Raw genomic sequence first — 27,565 nt, 5'->3', positions numbered from 1 at the left:
AGCGAGGGGCCGTTCGATAGCTGCAAGTACGACAGAAGCCACGATGTACAGCAGGGGGGGAAGTATGGGGGGGGGGGGTGATTGACAACCAGCTGTGGCACAATGGGAAGAGAAGGGAAGGGAAGGCTGCGCTGCGCTGCGCTGCGATGGGGGAGGGGGGGGAGGGGGGCTGGACAAACAGATTCTCCCCCAAAAAAATAGACAACACAAACTAAAAAAAAGGCTAATTTAAACTCTTTTTTTTTTTTTTTTTTTTCCTCTTTTAATTGACAAAGACACAACCAGCATCATTGTTAGGGATAAAACACAACAGCGACAAACAAAACCATGTGGGTGGGCTGTTAATGAGCTCGTTTTTTTTTGTTTTTTTTGTTTTGTTTGTTTTTGTTTCCTTAAAAAGAAGAAGAAGAAGAAGAAGAAGAAGAAGAAGAGGAAGAAGAAGAAGAGGAAGAAGAAGACGAAGACGAAGAAGAAGAAGAAGAAGTCACTTGTGGTGCTTGGATACATTCAGTGCCCAGCGAGCATTTTGCTTTATGTCAAGCCTGATAGATGTGACGTGGGTGGGGAGGAGATGGGGAGGTGAAGGGGGTGGGGTGAGAGGAGGGGTGGGGATGGGGTTGTGTCACACAGACAGAAAGGTTTAATGTAATATTAGCTGTTAGCTGCCTCTCACACGTCTGCACATCCTTCCCCGGGTTGCTGCTTGTTTGCCTGTTTGTTGTATACGTGCATGCCCACGCGCGTGTGTGTGTGTGTGTGTGTGTGCATGCGTGTGTGTGTGTGTGCATGCGTGTGTGTGTGCGTGTGTGTGTGTACGCCTTTTGAGCCCAAGCGCTTGCTTTTAGCTGCCTATTCTCCCTCCGTCTCTCTTTGCTTTTCACTCCCCTTTGTCTTCCTCTACATGCACACCCATCATCCACAGCGACTCAGCACAGGAAATGCCCCCCCCCACCCAACACCACCCAACACCACCCAACCTCCCTTCCCACCAAAAAAAAAAAAAAAAAAAAAAAATACCCGCCACCCAAGTCGGTTGCCTAGCAAAAGCACTAGAGGGCAGAGTGCGCTCGTGTGGCACAATAGAAGGAACATCATTTGTTCTGTTGTGATGTGCACAATTTAAACAGAGGAGAAAGAAAGAAAGAAAAAAAAAAGTGTCGGGAGCGAGGAACGAGTCTCTGGAGAGAAGGTGGGAAAGACGGGAGGAGGATGAGAGAGATCGAGTGAAGAGAGTAGAGAAAGAAAGAGAGAGAGCGAGAGAGTGTATGTGTGAGGGAGACACATTTGTGTGTGTGTGTGTGTGAGGCACAAATGTAAGCGAGAGGAAATGGGAGCGTTGAGAGTGCTTTCTACTCCCTTCAGCTCCTCACATAGCCGAGAGATCTGAAGCACTGAGCTGGGTGGCACAAACACACAAACACAAATAAATTGCTGTCTTGAGAACAAGTCTTCCTTCCCCCTTCATCAGTCTGTGGTTTTCAATCAAGCCCCTGCTGAAGCTCGTGCTCAAAGCGCCGCTGTGTAAACGGGGCTCGCTTTCAAACGCTGCAACGTGAGAACAAAAATTTCACTCCGTGGAGGATAATATAAAAAAAAAAAAAAAAGAAAAAAAAAAAAGGGGGAAACGAATGAAACACACCTCTTAATCTCTATATTGGTTTTTCATTAATATGCACAAGACATAATGATAGCTCTCTCCGACTCACACACGCACATACATACATACATACATACAGACACACAAAACATAACATTTATAACAGAACTCATATATAACCTTGCTCATGTTTTACAAAACAAAAACATGCCAGTCCGCCTCGTGTCGTCCTTTTTTGTTTTACTTTCTCAGCTTTTTAAACGTTTGTCTGAATTTAATGTTTAAGTTCATCCAGTAAAAACTTTCCCCCCGTTGGCTATTGGCTCGAGAAAAACTCCTCCATCCAACCGTCGCTTGAGTCCAGCTCCGCCCCCGAGCCATCGCCCAATCCGAAGGCTCCTCCCCCTGAGGGCCCGCCCCCGTATCCGTAGGATGACATGTCCTGATTGGCTGTCCTCTGGTAGCCCTGTGGCTGACCTCCAACCCCGACTCCCCCTGGTCCGTATGGTCCACCTCCTCCTCCCCCCGCCCCTATTCCCGGCCCTCCGGGGCCCGGCCCAAACCCCCCCATCCCGGTCATCCCCTGGCCCATCACCCCCTGGTTCATCCCCTGGTTCATGACCATGGGCCGGGGCTGGTTGGTCCTGGGCTGACCACCCATGTGCGGGCCCATCATCGGGCCACCCATCCCCGCTGCCGGGTTGCCCACCCTGGGGTCCATCCCCTGGCTCATCCCCTGTCCCGGGCCCTGAAAGTGTTGCTTGGCCATGCGCGGCGGTTGACCCGGCTGCATCCCGTAACCCTGGGCCGAGCTGAACCCCACCATTTCTCCTCCCCCTCCTCCTGTAGTCCTTCCGACTCCCCCTCCCATGGCTTGCAGACTCTGTCCTTGCTGCTGTGGCCAACCGCCCGCCGCCATTCCCCCACCGCCTCCTCCCGCTCCCAGCATGCTCTGCAGTCTCTGCGCTTGGGCTTTGGCATTGGGAGGTCCTTTGAGCGGTTGTTGGGTCATGGAGTTCATTAACATCCCTTGTCCTCCGTACCCTGCAGCTCCAGCACCTCCGGGGCCCCCGGGCATACCTCCGACCCCGGGACCCGCACCTGCCTGCCGGGGCGGCCCTCCGGCGGGGTTGTGCTGCGGTGGAAGGCCCATGGAGGCTTGGACGCTTTGGCTCTGGTGCTGCTGCTGGTGCATCATTTGGCTCATGGATGGGTTGAGCCCGTACAGGGAACCCTGGTTGGAGCCCTGGTTGCCGTAGGGCAGTCCCATGTCAGTTTGGGGTCCGACGGAGCCTCCCTGGCCCTGGACAGAACTCATCTGGACCATCTGTTGCTGGTTTTGCTGCTGCTGTTGCAGGACGCGAGCGGCCCGATTGTTCTGAAGGGCCTGACTCCTGGACGCCAGATCCTGAGGGGGACCTAGCAGTGGAAAATGAGAGGAGTTAAAACAACAGAAGAGCGGGGAAAGAATTCAGGCACCTGGAGAGAGAAATCTGAGCCGGACTTTTTGCAAAAGACACTCAAATCATCAAAAGGCGCAAAAGACAGATCTAATAATTCAGTGACGAGGCAACGATTTATGTTCCACGAAAAACCTGTTTACTCAGGAAATAAACGCTTCCCACCCAATTTGGTCCAAATCCTGCCACACCAAAATAAAACGAAACACTCTAAAGCGCCAGCAGCTCACTTCCCTCACTTTTTTTTTTTATTCCTCCTATTAGATGCACGGCGCCAGCAGAGCCGAGGAGGTCTGCTGGCGTGGAAATGGCTCTAAATCCTCTAATAAACCCCACTCCTGACATCATTCCACTAATCCCTCACCTCACAGCTCAGACTGGAGATGTAACAGAAGGAAGTGGAGAACGAAGAGGATCACACACTCCGGGACTCGTAAGCAAGCGAGAGAGTTGGTAAGGTAACATAACATGTACACTATATTCCAGCAAAAAAAAAAAAAAAAACACAGTGAGTGTGAGTGTGTTGCAGGTGATACGAGCACAATCGTTGCGCTTTGAAAATCACGGACGCGCAAGCGGGACGAGCTGAACTAACGGCTGCATTTCTAGGCCGCAGCTTTCATGCTTTTCATTGGCCCCCGTCTTCCTCTCCACATCATCTCCTAGACTTGCAGACAGACTCTGATGGCTATAAATGGCTTTTTCGACTTGACTCTCCTCCTCCTCCTCTGTATTTTTCTTCATCTCTCCATCATCCTCTCACCCACTCGTCTCTCTCTCTCTCTCTCCTTCCTCCTTTACCTACCAAGACCATCTACCTATTCCTCCAGCTCCCCCCCTCCCCTCCACCTCCCTCCCTCCACACTCCCACTTCCCTCCTCTCATCCATCTCTGACTCCACCGGAACTCTGGGGGATCCAGGACAGACAAGTTGCCGTGGTAACAGGCAGAGCAGGAACACTCTTCTTCTTTTTTTTTTTTTTTTTTTTTTTTTTTTTCTTCTTTCGGAGAGAGCGAGAGAGACGAGAGAGGAGAGAGAGAGGAGAGAGAGGCTGAAGAGCATCTGATGTATCTGACAGAGACAGACAGAGAGGACGAGGTTCGGTTTCAGGGTGGTGCTCGGTCAGCCCTGCTGTTTGCATACATATCTGTCTGTGACTGTGGCACGGAGCGAACTACGAAATCTGTTAAATGTCTTAAATGTCTTGGCACTCTGCCGCGTATACCATACTTGTTGCAGGCCAAACACGCATGTGTAATTATAGGCATTATTCCCATAACCATCTGGACGCTACGCAAAGATCTGAAAATCCATTTCCTAATGCGGTAATCAATAATGCTAAAGGATTTGTCAGGTCTTGGCCTCTTTTTTTATGGGAAAATCCATTGGGGTGCTGCCATTCTTGTGTTTTTGCATACGCTGTGTGCATTATTGCACAGACTGATTGAACGCATGTGTTTGTGTGACTCACCTTGGTACTGATTGACTTGGGGATATGGATTCCTCTGGCCCTGGCCCATCTGCCGGGGAAGATGCTGCTGCTGTTGGAGCTGCAGACACAGACGGGTACAAATGGTTAAGGGTGGAAGTTGCGGCCCCGAAACAACCCCGCACAGCTCTCTCGGAAATTCAGGATATCATCGGTATTATCATAGTGCAGGATACACAAAAAGAACAATGCCTCGATGGTGAATTCAAGCTGTAGGTCGCAAGGCCTTCATGAGGGTAAATATCCGGAAAGTAGACGACATGCAGGTACTGACACATCAATGATACCTCACATGAATCAAAACGGTGTTTTGTTCCGTGATACATTCTTATAGTAACTTAATGATGAGTGGGCGAACTGATTACTCAAATGAATACTTTGTAGTTTTGATAACTGATCAATTATTTGTGTCATTTATTGAATACAAAAGTTTTTTCGGTTTCAGCGGATAAATCAACACATTTTGAGACAGATGTATGTCTTTGATACAGATGTTTGATTCGGTCAATGTGAGAAAAGGTCTTTATGTTGTCTTTATGAACAAAGGTATGTTCGATGAAGGAGACAGTAGATGTTGATTAAAGTACTGGTGAGATTGGGGTTTTGTTAGTGAGACAGTTGTTTAGTACAGTAGAGACAGATGTTGGTACAGATGAGTTAAGACAGATGTTAGTACCGTAAAGGTTAGACAGATGTTTGGTACAGTAGAGACAGACGTTGGTATAGTTAGAGACAGATGTTGGTACCGTAAAGGTTAGACAGATGTTTGGTACAGTAGAAACAGACGTTGGTATAGTTAGAGACAGATGTTGGTACTGTCAGGATTGGATAGTTGTTTGGCACAGTAGAGACAGATGTTGGTACACTAAAGACAGATGTTGACAGACAGACGTTAGTGCTGTACAGGTTAAACCGATGTTTGGTACAGTAGAGCCAGATGTTGGTGGAGTCGGGGTTACAGAGATACTTCGTATACCTGAACTGAAACACGTGTTTTGGTAGAGCAGAAGAGAGCCAGATGTGTGCTGTCAGGATCTGATTGGTGTACAGTACTTGCAGGATTCTCTCCGACACAAACAGTACCATAACGAAGCGTTCGAACAGGAAACCGAAGGCAGCTCTGGTTCTCCATCGCAGCCGCAGCTGTACTGCAGGTATAATGAATTTAACTGAACCACTTAAGCAGTTTGGGTCTTTGCAGCATAAAAACCAGCAGCGTGTAGGCTGCTCGTTTAAACGAAGGTACGATATCCAGTTAACGACGTACGCTAAACCCCAGCAGGATCGGTTCTTCCTGTCAGGCACCTATATTTGTGCATCTGTGTATGTTTTTGCAGATCCAATTAAAACCAACATAGTGGGAGGTGACTGGAGAGTTCAGAACTCTTTTAACACTTGATTCCCTTTACAGAGAGAGAAATAAAAAGAAAACAGCACATTATCACAGGAGGCGGCATGTGGCAAACACACACACACACACACACACACACACACACACACACACACACACACACATCTCCGAGATGAAAAGGAAGTAGTGAAGAGGGGGGCTGGTTGAGGGTAATTACACATGTAACCAGACAACAGTGAGGAAGAGGAGAGGATGTGCTGGTCTTGTTAAGAGCTGCAGACGCAGACAAATATACGTGGTTGTATGAACAAACGAGGCCCACGCTCATTATACACACAAACTATAATTTGAATGCGTGACAGATGAATCGCACCCTCCCGCTCTTTAATCACCACGACGACGCTAACTTTTAACGCCGTGAGAAAAAAAAAAAAAAAAGGACTGGAGCGTAAAACTCACCTGTTCAGCCAGCAGTTGCTGCTGCTGCTGCCGCTGCTCTCTGAAGAGCTGCTGCTGCTTCTGCTGCTCCATCATGTGCATCTGCACCCTCTTCTCCTGCTCCATGGCCAGCATCAGCTTCATCATGGCCGCCTGCTGCTGGTTGCCCACGTAGCCCGGAGGCGGACCCGACCCCTGGTTGGGCCCCACCCCGGAGGCGACCCCACCGGCGGGGTGAGGAGGCGGTATCGCGCCGGGTGGTCGGGACATTCCCACCACACCTTGTTCCTGGACAGAGAGAGAGGAGAGAAGAGGGGCAAGCAGGGGTCAGATGGACTGGTAAAATGTAAATATACCACCATCGGCCGATCATAAACCACCGTCATAAACCACAGGCCACTTTCACACGGTTTCTATCCATTAAATATGAGGTGACAAGCCTGCAGCCGCGAGCTTAGCTCCACTAAAGCTCACCATCCTTACATGGCATATTTTAGGATATCAATTTCCTGGAGTCTTGATTTGTTGCCTGGCAACTGCACGGAGTCGAAGTAATTGCCCAGTACATTGCCACAACGTAAAAAAGAGTGAGTTGTTCTTTTCACGATGGCTGCTTGTTGATGATTGTTTTCAATATTAATGAATGTGTCAAACTTTTTTTTTTTTCTTTTAGAGTAATCTGTTGATGGTTTGTCATGAAATGTCAGTTTAGCAAAGCAAAAGGTGACATTTTCAAATGTTTTGTTTTGTCTGAAGCTAAGAGAATAAGAAATGCTGCTGATTGAGATGCCAGAATCGGAATTTTTTTTTTCTTTCCGTTTTAATGGAAAATAACCAAAAAGGGTTCTCGATTATCAAAATAGCTGCATTTTTTTTTTTTTGTCGATTGACATTCATCAAGCCCTCCTTTGGCATTTCTTTTTTGTTTTTGTTTTGCATGGATCAAACAAACAAAATAGTTTGTGAGGTGCTGGCAGGCGGATTTATGTTTTAGGTTCGCGGTTTTCCCCTTTTCCCAGAGCGAAGCTAAGCTAACGGGCGGGCTTCTCGCAAAAAGCGTCATATTTACAGTGCAGACATGAGGGTGCTGTCTGATGGCATAAATATCAACAATGCGATGCTGGTGCAGCACACTGGAGCCCAGCAGGGACCTCTGGTATAAAATTTCATCTCACACAGTCGTCAAAGTCATAAAAGAGCAACACAGAAAACATAAACAAGCATGTCACGGATTGTGATAGCTACATATATATATATATATATATATATATATATATATATATATATGTATATATATATATACTTGCTTCCCACCATGTGTACATCACTTATGGTTTGAAGTCAGCCTATTTGAAGTATCTTTATTCAAAATGAATAGGCAATTATTTTGACCCATCACTTAGATCTATTTAATTTTTATTCTTCCGAGTTTCCTAAGAAGAAGGCATGCTGGGAAATTTTTTCCAATGACGTTACTTCCCTGCGATTTGTGATTACTTGCAAACGGTTCAACCTTTTCGAAAGAAGCTCTTCAGCAAATGGACAAGAAGTTAGCGGCGTAGGCTTGTGTTTTTGGGGTGTCTTTTTGTGGGCAAAGAAGGAGGGGGGAGGAAAGGGTGGGGTGGGGAGGAAAGGGTGGGGGAGATAAATATTTGCACCGGGGACAATCACAATTATGTTACGCTGCAGGTGCTCTCATTGAACTCAGCGAGAGAGCGTATCCCCCACAATGTTGAAGAGTCCCTTTAAAGGCAAATTTTCATCATGTTTGTGTTAAAGGGGTAAAAAAACAAAAAAACAACAACATGGAGCTAATTGAGCTTCTCAGCATGTAACAAAAGCTATCTGAAATTATTTTTAAGAAAAAACCTTCCTCTTCCGTTTTGTCGTCGTTGCTCTTTATCCCAAAATGAATGCCACAAAAAATGACATCAGGCACATCTACAGCGACGGCTTCACGCGGCCCGTGTTTGATGTGTTTGAGCTCACTGGAGATACAGTCTTTACAGAGAGCGAAACGCCGGATGAAGACGGGACCGCCTTCAAGATTCGGCACGTCCGCCGCCACCCCCGAGTTCCTTCCCGACGGGGGCACCGGTTCGTCCTCGGCAGCATACATTATCTCCTCATTAGCATATAAAGAGCACTTCCTCCTCCACTCAGCCGTATGCTAATCTCTAATAGGATGAAATGGCCTGCTCTGGCCAATGGGAGCCGAGCGTTTATGGATCTATTAAAGGTTAGACAGCTGAATCGAGAGCGGACGCCGTTTAGGGCCTGCCAGCGACAGAAAGACCCCGAGAGGAGATGAGAAGAACCATTCAGGCCAGAAAAAAAATAAATAAAAAGAGTGTTTGCATGTTGCACCAACACAGAACCACCCAACAGCAGCCAGACAGCGTTACAACAAATCACAAATCACTGCAGGGCGAGAATAAAACTGCGAAAGCGGGATTACAGTACCGACTCATAGCTCGAGTCTGTAACACACCGCTGTACTCAATGTGTTTTGAAAGAGGTAAAATCCTCATAATCCGTATTGAGGCTCTGCTCTTCTTAGAAGGGAGTTAGGTGGAGATAAACGGTGAATATTAGGGGAAAAAAAAGAAAAGAAAAACAACTCTCTATGAAGGAAACAGAACCGGCTGCTTAAGACCGGTTAAAGCAGCGATCCAGACCAGACGGATCGATGGTCAGAGCTACGTGTCTCATATCCGGGCCGGCGTGTTCCGGCAGAGCGGTCAACACGGATTGCAAAAAAAAAAAAAAAAAAAAAAAAAAAAAAAGTAGTGTAGTGTCAGGAAGTGACCAACGGGTGGCAGTGGTGATCTTTAAGCACAGATATATCTGCATGTGCAATGTGTATGTGTGTGTGTGAGTCTCACTGGCCTCCTCTCAGCAGATGGCTCAATCATGACGGTTCTGATCTACGATCTCACCCCCCCCCCCCCCCCCCACTCGCTCCTCTACCTCTTTTCTTCCTTTCTCTCTAAACACCTCCCTGTCCTCCCTCCTCCTCCTCAAACTCCCTTCTTTCTCCACTCTTTCCTCGGTTCTCTCTCTCTCACTGCGGAGACGGGGGCCCTGAGTCATGTCCACACACACACACACACACACACACACACACACACACACACACACACACACACACACACACACACACACACACACACAACTGCAAAGGGGAACGGAAGAAAGATGGATTAGAAAAGGGAAGAGGAGAAGGAAGTGTCTCGGTGAATTAAAGATCTCGGCGGCGGCGGTGGAGGAGGAGGTGTGTGTGTGTGTGTGTGTGTGTGTGTGTGTGTGTGAGGCAGCTACCTGAAGACAACGATAACGTCGACATATTGACGCTCGAATAAAGACGCGCAGAAGAGGAAAAAAAGGCACAGGAGGGTGATGAGGAAAAGGCAGCGAATGAATTAGCGGCAGTATCAGTATTATTTCGGTGTTATTAGTACTTCGCTGAAGCGTTGCTAATATACAATGAATTGAATGTCACGCCAATAAAGCTCATTGAATGGAGGAGCAGGTATCCTCTTCAGAGTGAAAAAGCAAATTAAATTAACTGAAGGGAAGAGAAAAGGGAGCTGCGTCTGTGTGAGGAAGAAGAGGAGGAGGAGGATGGTGAGGAGTCGAGGGAGACAAAAACCAAGAGGAGGATTCGAGTGGCGGAGCTGGTTATATGTTTTTTTTTTTTTTTTGGGGGGGGGGGGGGGGGGTGAAGTCAGGAGGTGATGAGCCAAAAGAGGAGGAGGAGAAGGAGGAGGAGGAGGAGGAGTGGAAGGTGGGATGAAGGGGAGGAGAGAGGAGAGCAGGTACCCTGGCAACAGTTGCTGCGGCGAGGAGCAGATGGCGCTCAGAGGAGCGGTTATGGCCGCCGTGCCAGGTCACCCCTCCGCAAACACATACAGCTACGACCGTCTTCAACAGCTTCTTTACATCTCCCGTTCGCTCTGTCGTTCTGATAATGGAACAAAGAGCATCCACAGAGTCGGCTTTCTCCTTTAGCTCCGTCGATCCAACTCGCTCTGACCCCCCCCCCCCCCCACCACCACCACCACCACCAACACCACCACCACCACCACCAGACTCTTCATCCTCAGCCTTCCCAGACTAGTATATAAAATTGGATGTGGCTTCAGGCTCTGAAAAAAGGGAGGCCGATGGCGGAAGTGCAATACCACCGGGTGCCACTAGAGGTCGGCTCCATTTAATTAGTCTCATAAATATGTCAATAAAATGCACCACAAGTTATCTGTGTGTTTTTCTTAATAGTTTTGAGGCGGTCCATCAAAAAATAATTCCGTCACTTATTAGAAAATAAGCTTCAGTGGTTTTTTTTTGGGGGGGTGTCTGTTTGATTAACAGGCCCGTGGTGCGGTCAGGTTACAGCTATCGGTGGGCGGGACGTAGTATCGTCGGGTTTTTCCAATCGGATCGAGTCAGATCCGCATCAGCTCGTCCAAATACGGTCGCTAGCGCCTCCAAACCGCTCCGAACTGGCAAAGATGGCCAAAATCTGACCTCGAGGCTTCATAACGGCCGTTCGCAAACCGACGGGTGACGTCGCCGCTGGTCGCCGCTCGGGCCAGCCTCCGAACTCTCCTGCAGAAATTTGTCAAAGAGGCCGAAGAGACTCGATGCTCGGCTGAACTCTGTCCGAGTTTCAAGTTCCAACAGCGACCGTAAGTTAATACAGAGAGGAAGGAAAGGACGACATGAAAGGTGAATGTATTACAGGTCGGTACGGAGGATGTGTGTGTGTGTTTGTGTGTGTGTGTGTGTGTGTGTGTTTGTTTGTGTGTGTGTGTGTGTGTGTGTGCCAGCGTTATTGGGTTAGGAAGCATGGAGAGCCCAGGTGATTACATTACACGTGAAAGCGAGCGGAAATGTGAGTGTGTGTGTAAGTGAGAGCGAGCGAGCGAGAGAGAGAGAGAGAGAGAGACCGTCCGTGATTCACGCAGCAAGAAATATATGACGACTCCTATCGTCCATATGTGTGTGTGTGTGTGTGTGTGTGTGTGTGTGTGTTTGTGTGTGTGTGTTTAAAGATGTTTCTGCGTCGCAGTACGATCATCCACTCTACAGTTGAGATGAAATCCCATCTGTGACCACATGGCAGTGAGATTAAAGGCTGCACTTACTATGAAATAACACACACACACACACACACACACACACACACAAACATACACACACACACACACACACACAAACATACATACATACACACACACACACACGCACCGGAAAACCGAACACAGACGGACAGACTGCGACGATGCCTCACGGTTTTTTTTTGCGCATAAAGAAACACACACATCGACACACACACACACACACATCGACACACACACACACACACACACACACACACACACACACACGCACACACATCGACACACACACACACACACACACACACACACACGCACACACGCACGCACGCGCGGCTTATGAGAGCAGCGGCGGCGGCGGCTGGCAGCAGAGCGCTGTGTGTCTGTGTGCTCTCCAGAGTGGCTCACATCTGTCACCCACTTGTGTAAGAGAAAGGAGGAGGAGGGAAGAGGAGAGGAGGAGGAGGAGAGGAGTGGGGGGTGTAGTGTGAAGAGGAGACGCAGAGTGAGGGCTGGATGGATGAGGAGATGCTTCATTAGTTTCTCACACAGACTACAGCTGCAATCAGACCGAGACAGTGAACAGGAAGTGCATCTGCCCACTTTTTCCGGAGCGGCAACGACACAGACACACACACACACACACACACACACACACACACACACACACACACACAAAACGCTGCCGACTGTTTTTCTTCTTTCCGCGTCACAGTTGCGCGTCGAAGCCACGTCGCCGCGGCTGAAGGTCACAGATCGCACCTCCTGCAGCCGGAGCGCGTCGATGCCTGAACGTCCTTCAGCCGCACACGCTGGTTGACCTTCACCCTCCGACCTCTCCGCTGGTGCAAATCTTATTTTTATATATATTTTTTGAAACGCAGTAATAAAATGACTGATTTCCAAGAGCTCCTGTCTGAATGTGTTGAGATGGAGATGTTGGGTTGAATCGAAGAATTTGGTGCTTTTTCAAAATCGATGAAGACGACCAAGATGTACGTTCACATATAAAGCATACATACTTCTACATTTTATACTTTTGTAATAGGTTTTAATTAAATATTTGACTCTTTCTCTCCACGTCCGCCCTCGAGGAGGATATCCAGTTTCCACTCCTCACTCCCAAAAACATTTGCGCGTTTTATGCAGCGGTGCCCCGACCTTAAAGAAATATGATATTAAGAGTCACAAACTATTTTTAGCATCAACCTTGAAAGTCCAGGCGACACCAGAAAGTCGGACGAAAACATTTACCGGATCTCCTTTTGCAGCGGATTTAATGTGCGTGTCAAAAAAAAAAAATCAACCTGATCCTCACTTGTGAATTGTTTTTGTTCATAGTTTTTAGTTAAATAAATAACTGATTGCTAAATTGTTAGCCTCTGTGGCTTCTAGACGCCGGTCCGCGTTGCCGTTGCCTAGCAACCGGTCCCCCGCGTTTACAACACCCCACGCCACCGGTCCTATTTAGTATGCCAGAAAAAAAGATCGAGCACGTCCCGGTAGATAGTATGTGAAATGTAAGTGCGCCAAAAAGCACCAGGATGTCCGACTACGTCCGGTCGTATTTTACGTCACGTCAACCGAGCAGCTGATGGTGGCGCTGAGTCTCCGCCCACAAAAGGACGGAGGAGAAGAGATGATGAAAGGAAGCGCACTCGTTCCAAATCGCATCTTTTTTACTTTTTTTTTTTTTTTTACCAAGAAGGTCAAAGTTCAAGACGCATTTTTATGATGAAGCAGAACGTCCTAATTGTATAAATACTACATGCAACAGTGAATACTTTTGAAGGGAAGCCTCAGTGGGTAGAAAAAGAGCTAAGTATGCAATTTTGAACGCAGGAGTTGGTTTCTTTTACAACTTAAGCATACGGTGCACACGTCAGCATTTTAAAGCTCCGCTCTGTCACGCACAATATAATCACGTCACAAAAGATCTCGCGTTTCAGTTTTTGAAGACGAGATGTGTTCGTCGTCTGCAGCTGGAAAATGTTTCATTAAACAGGTCAAAGACGCCACCTGGTAGGAAAAGAAACAACCTCCCGGAGACGGTACGGTTTGATGCGAAGATGTGAAGTTCGGCGCTAAAAGTCGTCGCTTGATACGTAAAGTATCTGCCGAGGAACAAACATGTGGCGTATTAAGAGCTCATGGTTAAAACATCAGGACGCCGCGTGTTGCGCAACACCTGCTGACTGATTTATGAAGTCACACGCAGATACAGAAACACACCCGACGTGCTCACCCCGAGCAGATGGTGGAGCCAGACCTCACGGCATTAAAGCATCCCCACAGAGGTAAAGGTAAGGAAGACATCACCGTGACACACACACACACACACACACACACACACACACACACACACACTCGGATGGCTATCTTTGTGAGGATATACAGAGACATAAGGCATTTCCTGGCCCCTTAACCCTACTTTAAAGGTCCTTCCACACACGCACACACACAGTGATGAATAAACGACACAAAAATATGAAATACTCACATGAAAGCTGTTCATACCAACAGCGAAAGTGAATTTGCGACTGTCGTTCAAAGGTTTTTCAAAAAAGTTCAAATAAGAGTCACGTCGGCTCATTCTTCAGAAAAAAAAAATTGATGGATTGTATTAAGGTGTTAAAATATACCACTGTAGGAGGAAAAGCTTCAGTTCTGTTGTAAACACACGCTCTTTTTTTTTTTCTTTCCTTCTTTAAAAGTGACAGAGATGCTATAAGGTGACGTATCGCGGTGCACATCTGTCGGTCCTGATGCAGCAGCTGGAAAGACAGGGAGGCAGCTGATCTGAGAGGGGAGGAGTTTAAGTTTGGGTTCAGATCTGATTATGCAGGTGAGACGACCAACTAAAAATCCTTTTTGCATGTGAGCTTCAAGTGCAGAGACTGAATAAATATTCTCCACAGTGGAAACTCGGGATGTCGCAATACCTGAAATGCATCACGGGATCGGTTGAAGCCTTTTTAATTGTGCTGCGAAAACCTCTTTCAAAAAAAAATGAAACGCTTATTCTATTCACATTCTGTGTGAAAATACTCACGACAAAAAAACAAGAGTTAAAAAAAAAAGAAATATTGATGTACCAATTAATTTAGGCCTTCAGAGTTGCCACTCTACACCAAAACTGCTTGGATTAAATGCTTGGACAAGTAGGGGGAGTCATTGAGACATAACAGAGTCTCAACCGTCACTACCAAATGCCTAAAATATATATATATATATATATATATATAATATAAAATAACATAAACCTAACTTAAACCTGAACCCTAAACCCAAATCTTAACCCTTAAACAACCCCTTTAAAGGAGAAAATGTCAGACTCACTTTGTCAAAATGTCCTCAATCCGATGGTTGAAAACCTCAAAGTGGTCCTCAAAAGGATGGTTATACAAGTACACACACACACCCACACCCACACCCACACACACACACACACAAACAGTAACGAGAGGTCTAAGTTTGATTCTTAAACACAAGTTTTTCACTTAACAACACATCCACCCACCTGCCCTAACCCCGCCCCCCTCCCCCTTACACACACACACACACACACACACACACACACACACACACACACACACACACACACACACACACACTTACTCAGCTTCTCCCAGAGGAGGGTTATATTTAAACTGCTGGAGAGGAGTCTTGCTCCCCACAGAGGTCTGTTTAATCTCTAACATCTCGCTGCTCTAAACCCTAACTGGCCTATTTCTGAATCCACACAATCTCACACACATAATTTAAGGGGGCAACGTGAAAGCGAGATACGCTCGATCCCCTCAACTCCCCCTTTTTTTACGTATGTGTGTTTTGTGTGTGTGTGTGTGTGTGAAATTCCCTCTCGCCGACTCCAAAACAACAACGCCGGGTTAACAAGGTTTTTTTTTTTTTTTTTTTTTTTTCCTTCTCGGGATCATCCGTTTAACCATAACTGAACCGACATGATGCCGTGCGGCGACGCTGTGAAATGCATGTCGGCGTGCGGGAGAGGATCAGTTAGAGTAAATGAATCCCTGCGGCGCGGAGGCTCGTCCGGGAGCGCCGCGGTAAACCGAGGGGATTTCGCGTGCCGACACCGAGTGCCACCCACGGACGGCCGGCGAGCCCCGCGATGCCACTTCACGCTCGTTTGCAATCACGGACGGTGAAATTCTTTAAACTGCGATTTACACAACAACAAAAAAAACAAACGGTGTGTTGATTTGTTTTACTTTTACAGTTAAAGATGAAACGCGTTATAAGCAACACTTTTACTTTGACACGTCCTTGAAGGATTTATTTGCAGGTTTGACTGACAGGTGTCTCGGTTTCGTCGGTTTCTACGTTCGGACTTGAACCGAGCAACGACTTCAGAAATTGCAGGTTATTTTACTGACGCTACGGTACGTCCACGTTTTACAGACACACACTTTATGGATCGTAAATGTCGGTCTGTCGGGTTTTTTGCCGGGCCTGTCAATCAAACTAGACACGACCCCAACCATACCTGTCTTTGAGGCCTAATATCTAATCAATGATCAACATATTTTCAGGAGGACCTGCAGAACCCTGATCATAAGGAGTGAATTTATCAAATGACACCATAATGACTGGTGGAAAAAAAAAAGGTTGACTTTGTGTTTCATGAGAGAAGTTGACGCTCTTTTAATGGGAGTCTATTGGAGCCAGAAGGTTTTTTTTTAAAAGCCAGCCTAGTGGCCATCGGTGGTATTGCACTTTAAAGCACTTTTTGCATTGCCGTCATTTTTCCAAACCCGGACGATTACGTCCATTTTTATAAACCGTCTACGACTGAAAACAACTCGGCTATAAGAAGGCGACACGAGGACCAAATTTGTGGCTTTTGCGAGAATAAGTTTGTGAGTTCTGTTAAAAGGATGAATCAGTGACTTTAACGCCATCATCAGGTCGTGATTTCAGCCACGTGCACGAACTGACCTCCACATTCCCTTCAGCTTCAGCTCTCGGCGAACATACAAAAACAAACATTATACCTGGTAAACATTGAGCACGTTGACGTTGAAGGATATTTAGGCTGGATACTATTATAATCTATCTTCTGTCTGTGATCAGTTCATTAACATTTAAACGAAAATTATGGCATCGGTAGTCACCGTGTCGTAACCCGTGTGCTGCCCTCCATCTTGTATTCTTAGTTTGTTTTCCAACACGATTTTATACACAGGCTGCAACCACCAATTTTATTTATTACTCATTACTCTGCTGGTTTCGAGTAATTGTTTACTGTCAGAAAACAGTAAAAGCCAAGAACAAGTTTTGTTTTTTTCCGACCAACAAGATTACACGTTCGTAATGACAAAAAAAAAACCCATCTGAGAAGCTGTTTTACAAGCAGCGTCTTGGGGGATTTCTGCTTAAATAAATTAGCGAAATGCTTAATTGATATGTCGTATTTATTAATTTTCTGTTAATTATCTCATCAACGTTTGGTGGATCTTCTAAAAAGCATTTCATGAGCTGATCTGAGGAAGCCGCTTCGCCTTTTTATATCCACACGCGCGTTGCCGCCGTTATCGCCGCCCCGGTGTGCCTTCGCCATACGGTAGATAAACGGTCACGGGCGGCAGAATATGACGAGCAGCAGAGAGGACAGACGACGGGCGTAAATCATGTTCACGACGACGACGGAGGAGGAGGAGGAAGGAGGAGGAAGACGAGGAGGGAGGAAGGGAGGGAGGGAGGGAGGGAGAAGGGATGAGATCATTGGCGGCCGGGGAGTGATCGAGGCGAGCAGACGAGAGAGTACCACCCTGAGAGGGACCAGGTGCTACAGTAAATCACCCTTGGAAACGGTCGCCATGGAGACCTTAAAGACACAACGGGCAGGTGCTCGGCTGTGTCTGACGCTCTCCCCGTGTGTGTGTGTGTGTGTGTGTGTGTGTGTGTGTGTCTGTTATGAGAGAGACCGATGTGTTCCTGCGTAATCTAATCATGGCGGCTGCAAATGGTCCGTCTGAGTGACACGTTTGAGCCGCAGCAGGTGGACTGCTCTTTCTCGCTGCCGCCTCTTTTTTTTTTTTTTTTTTTTTGAAAACACGACACGCTTTTTATCGCTGCTCTTGGAAATCAAAACGCTGTGGCGAGCGCGGGCGTCTGTCTGTGTGTGTGTGTGTGTGTGTGTGTGTGTGTGTGTGTGTGTGTGCGCGCGTACGTCAGGTTATCGCATCGCCTCGGCGACGACCGGGTCTCCTCCCAGAGAGAATTCCCAACTAGAGGCTCTGAATTATTCACGGCTGCCATCAGTGCTATTACACGGCTGTTAACGAAAGGTGAAGATACGTTTCCACGCATCCGTCCATGCTCCCATCTCTGTTGTTTACCTCCCTCTCCTCTCTTCCCCTCCCTCCCTCCTTCCCTCCCCTCCCTCTCTCCTCCTCTGTATGACAGTAAACTGCCTTTTCATCCGTCCAGCCACCCTCCATCTCTCTGAACAGCCTCCTCTTCAATTTCCTCCTTTTTGCTGTCGCTCTCTCTCTCAATCTCTTCTTCATCTGATTGCTTTCCCTCTGTTCTTCCACTCCCCCCCCTCCTCCCTCCCTCCTCTCCTCCCTCCCTCCACACGCCGCCCTCCCTCCATCCTCCCTTCAGCTCCATCCATCTTCCCCTCATTCCTTCCTTCCTTTCCCTCTTTGTTCACCCGCCTCATTCTCTCGGCAACTCTCCTCCTATTTTTTTTTTTTTTTTTTTTTTGTCCCCCCCTCCTCTCTCCTGCTTTCATTTGTTTTTCTACCCGTTTCACATTTGTTTTTCCTCATCCACCCTCATCCATCTTTATTCCCGCTGTTGCTCATTTAACATCTCCCCCCTCCCCTCCCTCCCACCCCCACTGCCTCAGCGGTGATCATTCGGCTCCTTCGTCTCCTCCTCTCCCTCTCACACCATTTACCATTTTTCACTCTCGTCTCCTATTTTCTTTGACTCCATCTTTACCGAGCGGTCCGCGTAACCTCCACCTCTCTTTGTCTCTCCCTCCGTCTCTCCTCTCTAAATCTATCTCTGCCTCATGTCATGGCCCCCTCATTATGCCCTCTCCCTCCCTCCCTCCCTCCCTCCCTCCCTCCAGAGAAGCCATTAGGTGCTGCTGTACGGCTATCACTCTTTCTGCTCTCTCCTTCTCTTTTCACTCTCCGCTGTAGTCTCAGGGCGATAGGTTCCCGCTTCCCTTCCCTCTGTCATCCCTCCTCAGTCTCTCCATCTCTCTGCTCTTCCTGTGTTTCTTTAGGCGCTCGTTTCTCCCCTCCCTCCCTCCCTCCTCCTCCTGCCGACTTCACATCTCCCGACTCCCTCCTGCTTCCATCCTCCTCGCCTCATCCCTCCATCTTGATTCCTCCACCCCTCCGACTTACCCCTCCACCTTTCCTCCTATCCGACCGTATTCCAGCGAGATAGTCGTCTGTAGCTGTAGGCTTATATATATATATATATATATATATATATATATATATATATATATATATATATTCTATACTGTATAAATATTCTATAGTGTTTCAGTCTCTGTCAGGGCTGCTACACATAAATTTGCACTCAATCATACGATCGATTCGTACCTTTAACACGTATCTCCGTTTTTCAGAAGCAGCTGTTTACCGTCATCACAAGACACCAGAAGTGAATCAGGGCTGCGACGAACTTTCACTACGGATTAATGTGCTGATAAGTGTTTTGTCTATAAAATATAATTACGATTTCCTTCAAATTTAGCCAACAAACGGTCTAAAACCCTTAAAATCTTGCATTCAAAGCTTCCTTGAGGAGTTTTTGACCACCAGTAGCGCTATAGAGCAGGTTTTTTTTTTTTGTAAGTATTTTCGCTTTTATCGTTCATGAGCATCAGTGCTTTGGGATAAAAAAATTCATGCCGCCGTTTTCACGCTGTCCGCCGAAATAAAGAAACATAAACGAAATACCTGATTGTGAAGAAGAAGCTAGTAAACATGGATGTAAACAATGCAGGATTTTTAGACAAAAATCAGCTTGGCACATGTTTTGTGACAAAGAGAATCTATTGAATACGTTTGTATGACATCAATGACGTCAACAAGAGGGAAAAGTGTTGTTTGTTTGAAACTAGCGGTGCGTATCTTAAAAAAAAATGTCAACGCGACGAACTCGTCAATCAATCATCTCGTCGAGGGCTTCACTAGCCGTCGTGTCCATTATCAACCAATCTGCCCGTTTTTACCTGGAAGAAATTACTTTGAACAATTACCAGAATACGTTTCAGCAGCTTTTCCTCAAAACTTCCTTCATAGATATTCTGTTGATAAAAATCATAGCTATCCTCAGCCTTTAGGAGTATATCTGCTTTTCCTCGCTCTGAGGAGGCGACGCGATGATGAACAAAAAAAAAAAGCCTACTTTTCTTATTCACTTGTTGCATTAGGAAGCAAACACTGAAGAAACCAGTCTGAGCACGCTCACCGGACGCTGTCTGCCGGAGCACCACCTATCCCTGCCTCCATTTGTTTTACACATTTAGCCGCCTCTCCACGCGCCGCACCTTCTCCTATCTCCATCGCCCCCCGACTCTGCCCATCTTTGTATGCTATTAATCTCCTCCTCCTCCTCCTCCTCCTCTAACTTCCTCTGCCTTACCTCTCCCTCACAAAAAAATAAAATAAAATGCAGGGTGGAGGCGGGGAGAGGAAGGGGGGGGAGGAGTGTAGGGGGGGAGAGAGACAAGAGAATGACCATTATCTAAGCCGACATCTCCAATAATTCCACAGCAGCCCTATTATCCACAATAGAGCCGAAATGGCCTTCAGTAATATGATGAAATCTGCCGTAAAAAAGTAGAAATGGGACTAAAAGCGTCGGAGTGTAGAAAAACCTCCATTCCTCAGCTGCTTTATCACATTATTGCATTCTGCTCATACCCCCCCCCCCCCCCTGCCTCCCCCCCCCCCACCTCCCTCCATCTCTCCCACATTCGCTGCATTACTGTGTCTTTCTTGAAATTGTCTTCTATTTCCCTGTTTGTCCCCCCCGCCCCTCTGCTTGATTTGGTGATCGACCCCCCCCACTCCCCCCCCCACCTCTATATAACGCGACTCTCGACGAGCGAGCGTGTGTCGATCCGTCGACAGATAACACACACACACACACACACACACACACACACACACACAAACCAGTACGTAGGAAATGGAAATTCCATTAAACTAAGTGTCGGACGCTTCCTAATGCAGCTTAATCCGACCGGCGCGCACGCCTCGTGCGGACGGACGGACGGACGTGTGACGGTGCGTTCACTCCAACAATCAGCAGCGTGCCACAAATAGGTGCAGGAAAAACCATTTGCAGTCATTGCTAACAGCTGCTGCTGCTGCTGGTGTGTGTGTGTGTGTGTGTGTGTGTGGAGGGGGGGGGGGGTGAGTTTTAAAAAAAAGAGGAAGAGAAAGAGCACCAGTCCAATCTCTACCCTCCTCCACTGCCTTGTCCCAGGGGAGGTGGAGAGGTGATGTATGGACCCCCGCTCCTGATCGCTCGACTCAGCAGAACAGATGGACGTAGAGAGAGAGAGAGAGAGAGAGAGAGAGAGAGAGAGGTGTACTGTAGTAGACCGAACAAAAGGCCTGTGTGTGTGTGTGTGTGTGTGTGTGTGTGTGTGTGTGTGTGTGTGTGTGTGTCCAAAGGTGTGCGAATGTAAGCGCTAATACACTGTTTGAATTCTCTTGTGAACAGCAGCAGGATGTTGGTTGTTGGCTGGTTGTTTTCCGTCGTCTGCCACCAAAGCGCTGAAATCAACGGCAAATTACTTGCTGGCATCATATTGTACACGTATCGTAGTTTACAGGTCTGAAAAGCGATGCCAACATGTGAAGTGACTTAAGGCGCAATACCACTGACGGGCCACTAGGGGGCCGGTTCCCGAGACTCCAATAGACCTCCATTCAAAAAGCTTTGACTTCTCTACGGAAATACAAAGTCTGTAAAATATTTTCCACGAGTCATGATGGTGTCAATGGCTGAATTCCGTCTTTGTGATCAGTGTTCTGGTTCTTCTTCTAAAAAAAAAAAAGACTTCTAGACGTGAGAAGAACTGAGGTCATGTGACACAGAAACGAAGGTCGTAGAAATCCTTGAAGGCGATAGGATTGGTGAGCGCAAGTCGCAAACTTTCACCCGGGAGTCCGAGAGGTGGTGAAGTGATTTTTATTTTATATTTCTAACCCTGACAACGTTGGTTTCCACATGAGTTTTGTTTTCCTGAAACACGCGACACTGATACGCTTCCCTCTAGTGGACGGGTGTGTGTATTACACTTCGCCATGATACCGGGTTGAAATACTCCCGTAATTGATTGAATATCAGGGCTTAAAACAGTAGCTATGTTGGGGGGGGGGGGGGGGGGGGAGGTGCAGTCAACGTTTCCAGTGTAGGTGAGCGGGGCTTAGTGTCAGGTCCGCCCCTCACTACTTCCCTAGTTCGTTCAAATATGGTCACTTTTAACTCCAAAATACTAAGATGGTGACGGAAAGAAAAAACGCCAGACTGGAGGCTTAAAAAAATACGTTCACAAACAAATGGATGAAGTCTCAATGGTTTTGCAAAGACTTATTTCAACATCATTGAAATAACTGTAAAGCCAACTTTAACCCAATATGCAAAAAATTATCATAAAACAAATAAAAAAAAAAAAGAAGAAAGAATATGAATCTGAATGGGACCCAAGGAGAGTTAGAAACAAGGATCATTTTCCACAAAAAAAAAAATTCTCGACGACAATGACGCACCATGTCCTCGGCAAGTCTGTCTGACTATCTAACAAATGATTTAAAATGCTAATTTTCCTTGTGGTTGTGCTCAAGAACGCCACTTTCTATTTGAAGGAACTGTATGAGAGAGAATTGATATGTCCAAATACTTTGGCTATGTCATGAAAAACCAACGATTTCCAAGGGACGTGTTAATTAAACGGTTTGTTGCCTATTACAAAGCACAAAGCCGACTCACTCATCAGAGCATCCATCTGTTCATTTAAACATGTTACGTCTTTGTACCTGCGTCAATAACGGCGGACCCTCGTTGTGAACTGTGCGACACGCCGTCAAGCTTCTTTTTTTTTTTTTAGCGAGGCTGCTAAGCGAAGCAAAAAAAAAACAACAAAAAAAAACCCTCGCTGCTCTTCCCCCACAGAGAGGAAAAAAAAAAAAAATAGAAAACACGAGCCGTGAAGCGACAATTACCTCGGCTGTGACCGGAGACCTTTCCTCCTCCCACCGCCTTATCGTTTTCTACAAAACAAGAGCAATCGAGGAGCGGTTAAGAGGGGAAGGGAGAGAGCCGAGTGGAGGGTGGGTGGAGGAATGACACGGGGAGGGATGGAGGGAGAGCTGTTGATAAAGGAAGAGGAGCGAACAGCCACCCGGAGGAGATGATGAAGAGGGAGGGAGGTATAGGAGGGAAATCGTTCTTGAAGGAGTGGACTGTCGGCCAACCTAGAGGGAGAAATAGATGTGTAAACAAACAAACAGTGGCTATAGGGATAAACAAGAGTGAGAGAGGAGGGGGGAGGAGGTGGGGGGGAGGAGGCGGGGGGGGGGAGAGTGAGAAAACAAGCTCGACCGTGTGTTTAAGTCAACAGCGGCAAGAGAAACCTCAATAGAGAGAGAGAGAGAGAGAAAATAAGGTGTGGGCGGGAAAACACTCCACGGGGAGAGAGGAGACAGATGTAGCACGGCAAGAGACGGAGAAAGAGACGGAGACAGAGACGGAGACAGAGACGGAGACAGAGACGGAGAGACGTGGAGAAACACGGACGAGTGATAGAAAGGACAAAGTAGAGTGTTTAAGGGAGCGATATAAAGCGGCGCGGAAACTTCCTGTAGCTCGGTGTTTGATTGTTGACAGGAAGAAAGACTATAATGCGAGACGGGTGGGAGAAGGGACGTGGTGGGGGCGACAGCGGGGTGGTGGTGGGTGGTGGTGGGGGGAGGGTGGAGAATTAAAACGACAAGAAGAAAAACTAATTATTCTGTGATTCCGCTAATTAGGCTCCGGCTTTACTGACAAGCTCTGCGAGGCACCAGGCGTTTACCGAAAGGATTGGTGCTGTATCCTGACGGGCCGGGTGGGAGGAGACGGGAGGGAGGGGAGGAGGAGATGGAGGGGAAGGATAAGACGGGAGGCGGGTGGGGCGGGGAGAGGAGTGACAGATGAACGGTGACGGACAGAGGGGAGAATAGAGAAGAAGAAGGAGGCGGCGGCGATGTGGGGTCGGAAGCGATCTGAAAACGCTCCGTCAAGAGAGGAAAAAAAAAAGAAGAAAAAAAGAGGAGCTGAAACTCCCGGCGGACAAAACCGGTGACGTCTGTTTACTCGAGCAGCTTTTAACATAAACTAACGATTTAAAAAGCCTCGTTTAGACTCAAATTCTACTCAAACGCCGGCGCGTCGACGAGGGGAAGTCGTCTACCAACACGGACCGTCGGCTAAAAGCCGCGACGCGGAAAAGAGCCGAAGCTCTCTTGATATTAAACGATGAAGTTGATAATTCATCAGAAAATGGCGTTTATTGCAACCCGATATCACACCGAGGCTCGTGACGGTCCGTGAGACGATACCGTGACGATAACGTGACAGCGTCACGTTCTGCCTCGCCGAGGCGTGAAAACTACACGCGTGTAGTTTAAAAAAAAAAAAAAAAAAGCTACTTGGTTAGGTTTAAAAAAAAGGTCATCGTTTGGGTTAAATTTGGTAATTTTACATTAATAATGTTACGTACTTAAATGTTAAGAAAGTTAAAAAAAATCCACGTCGACTTTTGCGTGAACACCAGACTTCGTCACGTGACCTCCCTCTTCAACCCGGGTCGTACGTACGAGGCAGAACGTGACACTGACACGCTGCCCTCTAGTGGACTGACGGGCGTATTACACGCTGTGGCGTGATACCTGGCTAAACGGTGACAAGCCACGCCTCCCTTAGTTACCGTTGCTATGCTTTTCAGGCTGTCTTTTCTGACATGACACGTATGATAATGATGTCGGCCGCAACATAGTCGGACTACTTCGGCTGTTATGCTAAATAATGTACCCGACTTATCCGGGGCGTGCCAACAGTTTTGCGTTTGTAACTTTGCAAGAAGAAAAGAAAAAAAATATAAAATCACTCTTAACGACATTCCTGCACACTCGAGTCAACAAGTGGAGAAACCGGAAGCTCGATCAGACCTACGCGTTACGATTGCTAAAAATAAAAACTATGACAAGACAGTCGCTATTCATGAATTCCTCTAAAATCCACACAGTTTTTCAGGATATTTGAAGGGTCTAAATGTCTGTACAGAACTGACCTGATGTTAATACGGAGGACGTTTTTTTTGTTGTTTTGTTTCCAGGGAAAAGGTTTTCAGAGAAGAAGAATACCCTGAAAATACGGTGATCCCAAATTCCTGATATTTAATCGCAGAGGGTATTGAAGTCTGTCTCTGCACAACGATCATATTTGTTTGCTGTCAGCTACATATAACATTCATGTGGCTTTGTGTGTGTGTGTGTGTGTGTGTGTGTGTGTGTGTGTGTGTGTGTGTGTGTGTGTGTGTGTGTGTGTGTGTGTGTGTGTGTGTGTGTGTTTGTTTCAGCCTACGCCGAGAGGTTCATTTGTAGTTTTTTTTTTTTACTCCGGCAGCGAGTTTCGCCACGTGCCGGGAACGTGGCGCTCGACGCAGCATTAGTTTCACTGATCACGCACACACACACACACACACACACACACACACACACACACACACACTCACACTCACACACACACACACACACACACACACACACACACACACGCCGCGGCTAATAGTTACCGGTAGATCCGAGCACGAGTGAAGGGGGCGAAATGAAAGAGAGGGGTTAAGTCTCTGAGTATGGAGGGATTTAGACCTCAAACAGTTGGAGGAGAAAAGAGGGAGGGTGGGGGGGGGGAGGGGGGAGAGGAAGAAGGGGGAGGAGGGTTATGAGGGGGGGGGGGGGGGAGTAAAAGGAGTGCAATGAATGACTCAGTGAGCGTGTAAGTGTTTAACTGTGCCGTACTGGTGTTAGCGAGCGATAGGGGGGAAATCTGCAGGGAGCTATACGGTGAAGGCAGCGGCAGTAACGTCCCTCCGTCTCTTCATTTCTGTCTCTCGCTGTCTTTCTGCTTTTTCTTCTCCCGCTTCTCGTCGAGCCTCGGGAGAGACGAACGCGCCGTGGAAACAAAAAACCAACAAAAAAAAACACAAAAAAAACAAACAAAACAAAAACGGGAAGAAGGGGATGTATCCTCCGCGTCTCATTCTCATCTTCTTTACTTTCTACCATTTTTTTTTTGCGTTTCCAACCCGACGGCGCAAAAAAAAAACGCTGCTTCTTTAAAACAGATGAGATATCGCAGATTATTGACCGCGGCGTATTGATATGTTCCACATTTCTTTTGTGTGTGCATGTGTGTCCTGGGAGACTAATGTTTTGCCTCCAGTTTCTGCTGCAGAGAAATCAATGACAACACAAGCCTTCTACCGAAGAAATCCAATGCCGGGTTTGCTTCGTGTGTCGGTGCCGAATTTTGCACGTTTTTTTTGTTTTTTTGTTTGTTTTTACGAAGCGGATGTTTCCGCCGTCCTCCTCGCCCCGCTGCAACGCCGGAGGATAAAAAAAAAAAATACCTGTCCGCTAAATCCTCAGCAGCGACTTTTTTTTTTCCCCCCCGAAAAGCCGGAGGATTGTTGATCAGCGCCGGCTAATGTCGGCCCAAGGTGGGCTAACACGTCGGCTCCTCTCACGGACCGGCGAGAGGCCCCATTTGTGCCGGTGGCTGCTGGGATTGATCGGGTGGGGGGGGGTGAGAGCGGCATATCGTAGCGTCGTTAGCCTTGCTCATTGACCATATGGAGATCAATACTCGGAGCGGCCCGAGGACAGTCAGAAACGCACACACACACACACACACACACACACACACACACACACAGAAACATGCCGCCGCACTCACGTCCACAGGCAGCCTGTGGTCTAAATACTGTTAATGATTTGACCATTAGGAATGAGGCATGAATCAGTGGTAATGGCTGCAGGAGAGTGGCCCGTATTGATAGATTGTAACACGTGTTTAAAGCCCCGACGCACACAAACACACACTCGACAGCGCACGGAGACAAATACGATCAAGAGTTCGTGCATGTAGAAAAGCCAGAACATCTCCAGAACATCGCGGTGCACGTGAAGCTGTTCGTAGTTTGTTTTGATCCGCTTCCGTTTGCCCCCGTTAAAGTTACTGCGTCGACACAAAGTCGTCACTTCCTGTTTCTGCTTCAAAATCAAAAGCCCGGACGTGTCAGCGGACGGAAACCTTTCCATTCCTCAACGAGGCTTTTTTTTTTTTTTTTTTCTCCCGTTGTGATTGATATCGAAACAAACACACCCAAAATCCAGAAGAACCGCTGATATCAGCATTATTATGTCGTTGAAATATACAATACCGACCGTTGTATGTAAATTTGCCCCCGTACGAAGAGCTGTTACACAACCTTGACTTAACGTCGTCATGGAGGAAAAAGACGCAGGGCGACGGATTTGTCCTTAAAATTTGACAAGTTATGACAAATATCTCGGTGTCACAACCCTTCCACATTTCACGAAAGTTCACACGCAGACTTCCTGTCGCAAAGTCAGTTGAGCTGCGTTCAACTTTACCACCGGACGACCCCGCGTCCTTTCCCAAAATCGTCTCCGCTGTGTCTGCGCAGCGTCGTCATGGAAATAAAGACGAGGGGCTGAAGTTTCACGCACTGTTTGATGTCAGAGTGAACTGAGCCTCGTTGGGAATGATTTTTTACTGCCCGTAGCAGAAGCTTTACTGGGTATCACCTGGTCAGGTACTTAAACTCCACAAGTCCTTTGGAAGTGCAAATATCCGATGCTTTATATGGAGAGATATCAAATACATAACTGTAATCGAATTATCTCACTTCATAAACTTGTTTTTATGTTAAAAATGTGGCTCAGGTGTCGGGATTCAAAGGAAATGTTGTGAATGTGCCAGAAATCTGTCCGTGCTTGAATATATGCTGCAGATTATTTAAAGGAGTAGTT

At 47.2% G+C, this 27,565-nt stretch overlaps 1 protein-coding gene across 1 annotated transcript in view; it reads right to left on the bottom strand.

Annotated features, from left to right (window-relative positions):
- Positions 1–1,629: 1,629 nt before the first annotated feature.
- The window catches only part of maml3 (mastermind-like transcriptional coactivator 3), a 103,833-nt gene continuing 77,897 nt past the window's right edge, over positions 1,630–27,565 (bottom strand). Inside the window, exons 4-6 of the mRNA XM_069165800.1 lie at positions 6,358–6,624; positions 4,530–4,608; positions 1,630–3,016 (exon numbers count right to left, since the gene is read on the bottom strand). Of these exons, the coding sequence (XP_069021901.1) occupies positions 1,914–3,016; positions 4,530–4,608; positions 6,358–6,624 (1,449 nt within the window). The 3' untranslated portion in view covers positions 1,630–1,913. The remainder of the gene's footprint in view (positions 3,017–4,529; positions 4,609–6,357; positions 6,625–27,565) is intronic.

This window comes from Embiotoca jacksoni, unplaced genomic scaffold (assembly GCF_022577435.1).
Source record: "Embiotoca jacksoni isolate LCO1_2020_lvr unplaced genomic scaffold, fEmbJac1.0.p SCAF_36, whole genome shotgun sequence".
NCBI classification, from domain to species: Eukaryota; Metazoa; Chordata; class Actinopteri; family Embiotocidae; genus Embiotoca; species Embiotoca jacksoni.
This window is presented reverse-complemented; position numbering and strand designations above follow the sequence as displayed.